General features: G+C 44.5%; 1 protein-coding gene across 1 annotated transcript in view; it reads left to right on the top strand.

The window, feature by feature from the left end:
• ERCC3 (ERCC excision repair 3, TFIIH core complex helicase subunit) overlaps positions 1–1,516 on the top strand; it is a 37,530-nt gene extending 36,014 nt beyond the window's left edge. The window contains exon 15 of the mRNA XM_061199135.1: positions 1,040–1,516. Coding sequence (XP_061055118.1) covers positions 1,040–1,171 — 132 coding nt within the window. The 3' untranslated portion in view covers positions 1,172–1,516. The remainder of the gene's footprint in view (positions 1–1,039) is intronic.
• The last annotated feature ends 4,484 nt before the right edge of the window (positions 1,517–6,000 follow it).

The raw sequence follows: 6,000 nt of genomic DNA on the forward strand, positions 1-6,000 counted from the left end.
ATATAATACGGTGTAACTAAGGAAAGTGTCATTATGAGGAATTCTTATTATCAGGCCCTTCCAAGGAGAGAAGTACCGTTTCATCAGGTGCTTCTGAAACTAAGTTGGTGTTAGAGCTGGAAGGTGAGCGATGGCTGGAACAAGGGAAGAAGGAAGCAGTGTCACCAGGGAGGTGCTGCCCTCCCCGCAGCCTGAGACCTTTCTGTCCCCAGACCTGGGGGTTGGGGGCTGGATCTCCTCCTGGGCACTCTCCACAGGAGCCCAGGGAAACTTCCTGTTTCTGTGTCTGAAGGTGGTGTCTGGTCAATTCCACCTCACAGTGGGTCACCCAAGGTGAGGCTGTGCAAGGCGTGGCTTCAGTGGCTGTCTGCGTACTTTGCTTGGAATCTGGTGCGAGTGGTGTCCCAGGCTCGGGGTCAGACCCTTGACTTGTGTGATTTCTGTTCACACCACACATGTCAAGCAGATGTGGTTATCCCCATTTTACAGATGAGTTCATTGAGGTGCAGACATTCAGTATTTGCCCAAGGCCACCCAGTGAGACACAGAGCCAAGATTCAGGCCCAGGGCTAGAAAGGATTTCCAGTTGATTCAAAGCCTTATGGTAGGGTCTCAGGAGATTTTGAGGGACTCCTGCCCTCACTGTTAAAATTCTGTTTAGAAATTGTCATTAAGAGAGGCAGGGTGGTGTATGGCTAGGTACAGGGAATCTGAAGCTGACTGCCTGGGTTCAAGTCCCATCTGTTTAAGAGTTGTGTGATCTTGGACAAATACCTCATTTCTCTGTGCCTGTTTCCTCTTCTGTAAGATGGGGATTACAATGGTTGTGAGGATTAGATGAGGTAAGACACGTAAATAAGTATAAGCTGCTTAGAACAATGCCTGAGACATACTAAGTGGTCAGTAAATGTTATTTTAAAAATAATAAAATCTATGAAACTTTTATAAGTCTTATAAATGTATCTTATTATGATTATGAATGTTATAGGCAGAGGGTGTTTCGCTTTGTAAACTAACGGTGCGCCGGGTCGCCCTGCAGGTGTCTCGGCGCTTCGGCACGATGAGCTCCATGTCTGGGGCCGACGACACAGTGTACATGGAGTACCACTCGTCACGGAGCAAGGCTTCCAATAAGCACGTGCACCCGCTTTTCAAGCGCTTCAGGAAATGATGCCCATAGGGTCATGTAGGTGAAGCTTGGGTGCCTAGCACCAGCATTGGAAAGGGATTGTAAACGTAGCATTTTCTTTCCACATCCGTGTTCTTTCCAATAGCATCGGCCAAACCAATCTAGACTCAATATCTGTTGACTGTGTTGAAGAAAATGCATCAAGAGCTTGATTCTGTCTTCCTGGGCATTCCAGGGTTTGAAAGTGGGAGTGGGGGGACTGTATTTTTTGTTTTTTTCAGACCGCTTTTCAAACTTGTTGGGGAGTGGTCATTCCTGTACATAAAAATCTGTAATATTTAGGTGTATTTATCTTACTGTTCTCCTGAATAAACAGCACTGGGATGTTTAACCACTCTTCATCGTACGCCTTGTTCTTACACCTCGTCATAGGCATGGGCTATGTCTTGACAGACCTCCATCAGGGCTCCACTTGGCGGCAGGCCCAGAGGAATTAGATGGGGCCCGTCCACAGCGAGCACCGGAGAGACGGGAAGACTTGCCCGTCAGTGTGCAGTGGTGACAGGGGACGGTGCTCCAGAGCGATGGAGGAGCTTGAGCAGTTTGCAGTGCTGCCGGGCCCCTTCCTGTTCAGCTCGGGTGGGTTCCATGGGAGGCACCCACAGCTGTAGGTCCTCTGGGTCACCCGAAGGCCATCACCTTCGTAGGGAGCCACAGTGCACACAGCTCGTGATGGTTGATCTTCTCTGAGAGAATCAACTCTTATTTCTACCCCCAGATACATTGTTGATTTGGCTGGGAGGCTGGATTCCTCTTCTAATAGCAGTTTAGTACCCTTGGATCTTTTAACGCTGGTTCCTTTATTCTGAAAGATGTCTCTGGGCTTTTCTTCTCTGTTCCTGGTATGAAAGAAAAGGTGTTCAGGAAAAGACACACGACGCAGGATTGGTCCGTAGAAGACAGGCAGGCACACACAGGCATAGGTCACGAAGAAGAACGTGTTACTTTGAGGAGGCTCGTTCTAGTAGGCGACAGCCCCGCACCTGGGGAGTGGTGGAAGCCTGTGCGAGCTAAGGCCGCTCGACTTGGAGTCTGCCCACCCCTGCCGCCCGGCAGCAGTGTTCCCAGCCGTCATCGCCCACTTGGGGAGAAGACCACATTCATTTTGTCAAGAGTGCTTCGGAGCAAGAGCCACCTCCCCTGCATTCCACTTCACTGAGCTGACCTTTTGGGGACAAACACACTCTCACAGTGTGGCCAGCAGTTGGTGCTGACCCGTGGAGAGCCGCTCTGTCCGTGCAAACCCTGGAAATGGCCCCCAGCAGCCAGACCTGAGGCCTGTGCTCAGGCACATCCGTGCTAAGGCCACTCACCCCAGTGGGTGGCACCCAGATGTCTCAGACTGGATTATAACCAGTATTACTTCCAGATTCTCATGTCCTGTCATGCCTGAGATACTCAAGCAATGCCAAGCACTTCGTGTATCTCCTTGTTGCTCACCGTTGTCTTGTTCTCTAACCTGTCTACAGATAACGTTGAATTTTACCCAAGCCCTGTGATCCTGGAAAACTGGGACTTTTAAAGAACCACACACCCGCCCCCCCTGCCCCCGCCATCTTTTGTGTTCCGGAAAACAGCTTACTGCAAAGAACCACCTTTCCCCATATGTCTGAGATAAGGCTCAGGGGTGCCTCCTTGTCTACCAGTGACGAGGCCAGACACAGACCTTCCAGATTCCCATTCTTTGCTTGGAATGATTAGCTGAAGCGCTTGTCCCCGCTGATCAATTGGAACAAAATGCTTGTTAACCAGACCTTGGTTAGGATTCTCTCCTTTCTGCAGACCCCTGACTTTTGGCCCACGCTCAGCCTACAGCCCCTCCTGAGTCCAGTGGGACTCAGGGTAAAACACTGTCTGACCTGCCGTCTGCCATTGCCACTCCCATTCATCCCACTTCCTCAGCCCCTCCCGTGTTTCCTCCTCCCTTTAAAAGAAAAACTTTTTGCTTAACTCTTGAGATGCTTGCTGATCATATGGTATTCTCCCTGTTGTAATAGCTGCCCTCCCCTTCGCAGCAATCCTTTCAAATAAAGTCTCCCTGTTGTAATAGCTGCCCTCCCCTTTGCAGCAATCCTTTCAAATAAAGTCTCTCCTTGCCAAGCTGGGATTAGTTTTTTATTTGACACCATGTAACAAATTCCTATTTATTCTCTAAAAGTAAATTGAGATGTATCATCTCCAGGAAACCTAACTCCTGCTCCTACCCCTAAAAGTGTTTCCTGTACTGTGCTATGTCCTTTATGCTGTCCTTTTTTTTTTTTTCATTTTTGGTTTTTACATTTTTATATCCTGTTGGTTTGAGTTCTATCTGTACCCCAATATCTGGCATATAGTAGGTATCCAGTGACTATTGAATTGGACTCTTTTCAAAGTTTATGGACTTAAAATAAAAGGAACACAATAACCCTGCCTGCTTACACCTTGAGGGAAGTTGTGAGGGAACCTCTCACTGGTAACCATCTATCCTGTTATCCCTTCCTGATGCCTTTTCCCCGAACCAGCCCTTACACCCCATAGCAGATGGAATTTATAGGACAAAGTACCAACTAGGGGAGCTGCACAAAGAGATTTGCTGAGGGGCCCTGAGTCTTCCACTGAGCACTGCTCTGCACATGCATGTAAAGAAGCTACCCAAGGCTGGGGAAGGAACCACATGAAAGGGTCAGGGGGGGCTTATCCAGGGCCTGGACTATTCCTGTTCCCACCAGCCAGACTGAAAATCCTCAACTCACAGGGCATCTGGTAGAGTGTTCAGCAAGGTTTTGCTTCGGTTTTGTGGAAAGTTAGACCTAAACTAATGCTGCATGAGTCCTACCAAAAGTTTGAAGGCAAGACCCAAAAGGATCCAGTTATTTCCAAGTAACTTACTACAATCCAGGACAAAGCTAATTATTACAGCACAAAAATATCTAGCAACCAATAAGGTAAACCTCGCAGTGTCTGACATCCAATCAGAAATTTCCAGGCAAGCAAAGAGCCAGGAAAATACAACTCATAACGAAAAGACTTGTTTCCATACTCTCTCTGACATTTCTTACTTGCTTGCTCTGACAAAGTAAGCTGCCCAGTGGAGAGGCCCACATGGCAAGGAATGGAGGGAGCCTCAGTCCAATGGCCCATGGTGGACTGAATCCTGCCAATACTCACGGGAGTGAGCTTGGAAACTGTTCCTCTCTTGGTTGAGCCTACAACCAATGACTACATTGGTTAGATGACTACCACCCTAACCTACCCCTTGATTGTATCCTGTGAGAGACCTGAACCAGAGGACACAGCTAAGGTCCTGGATTCCTGATGCACAGAAACTGTGAGATAATAAATGTTGTCATTTTAAGCCACAAAATTTTAAATTTTTAAAAATTTTAAATTAAAAAATGTCTTATTATCTACATCTCTTTTTTAAGAAAGAGAATTGATTGCTACGTTCTGGAGATGGATAGTAGTCACGGTTGCCCATGATTACAAAGCAATAGATAACTAATATAGATTTTGGTACCAAGAGTGGGATGCTGTTGTAACAAATACTCAAAAATGTGGGAGTGGCTTTGGAACTAAGAAGTGGGGAGAGGCTGGATTTTGAGGAACATGTTAGAGAATGCCTAAATTGCCTTCAACAGACTATTAGTGGAAATCTGGACTTTGAGAACACTGCCAATGAGTGCTTAAAAGGAAGTGAAGAAGCTGCTATTGGAAACTGGAGGAAGGGGGATCTCTGTTACACAGTGGCCAAAAATTTAGTGGCACTGTCATCTGCAGTTATATGGAAAGCAGAATGTGTCTAATGAACTTTGTGGTCTAGATTTGCAAGATTTGCTTAGATTTGCAAGCAAAATGTTCAAGTAGCCACCTGATTTCTTCATGCTGCTTAAATGGTAAAATGTGAAAGGAGAAAGAAAAAGTGAGGGCAGAACTGTTTTTAAAAAGGAGCCAGAGAGGACACTTTTTGTGCAGGGAAACACAGATAAAGATGGCAGACTATGTTCTGTGACCACAGTGGAATTAAATTTAAAATCAGTAAAAGAAAGATCTGTTGGAAACCCCCAAATATTTGATGAGATTTCTTATTAAAAACTATGCAATCAAGAAGACTATCGAGAAATATCTTTAAGTATTGAAAGAAAAAAACCAACAACTTAGAATTCTATACCCAGTGAAAAGATCTTTCAAAAATAAAAGTGAAATTCTTCTTCAGATATAGGAGTGCTGAAAGAATTCATTACTAGCAGACCGGCACTACAGGTCATGTTAAAGGAAGTCCTTTGAGGAAGGAATATAATGCTAGTTAGAAATTTGTATCTACACAAAGGATTGAAGACCACTACAAACTACATTGATAAACATAAAGGGTTTTCTATTATTTACATTTTTTTTTAAAGAAGAACTGATCGCTAACTTCTGGAGATGGATAGTGGTCACAGTTGCACAACAGTGTGAATGTACTTAATGCCACTAAATTGTGCACTTAAAAGTGGTTAAAATGGTAAATTTTATGTTATATATATTTTACCACAATAAAAAAATAAAGATAACTGTTTAGAACAAAGGAAATGTATTGTGGAATTTATAACATGTAAAAGTAAAATGTGTAACAACAATGGTACAAAAGCCAATAGGGTAGAAGTGGATGTGTACTGTTGTAAGGTTCTTGTGTTATACATAAAGTGGTATAACATTACTTGAAAGTCACCTGTGGTATTGAAGCAACCACTAAAATAACATAAAGAATTATGGTTAATAAACCAATATAGGAGATAAAATGAAGTCATGAAAAATACTCAATTCTAAAGAAGTCAGAAAAAGAGGAAGAAGGA

Source organism: Eubalaena glacialis, chromosome 1 (genome assembly GCF_028564815.1).
Source record: "Eubalaena glacialis isolate mEubGla1 chromosome 1, mEubGla1.1.hap2.+ XY, whole genome shotgun sequence".
Lineage (NCBI taxonomy): Eukaryota > Metazoa > Chordata > Mammalia > Artiodactyla > Balaenidae > Eubalaena > Eubalaena glacialis.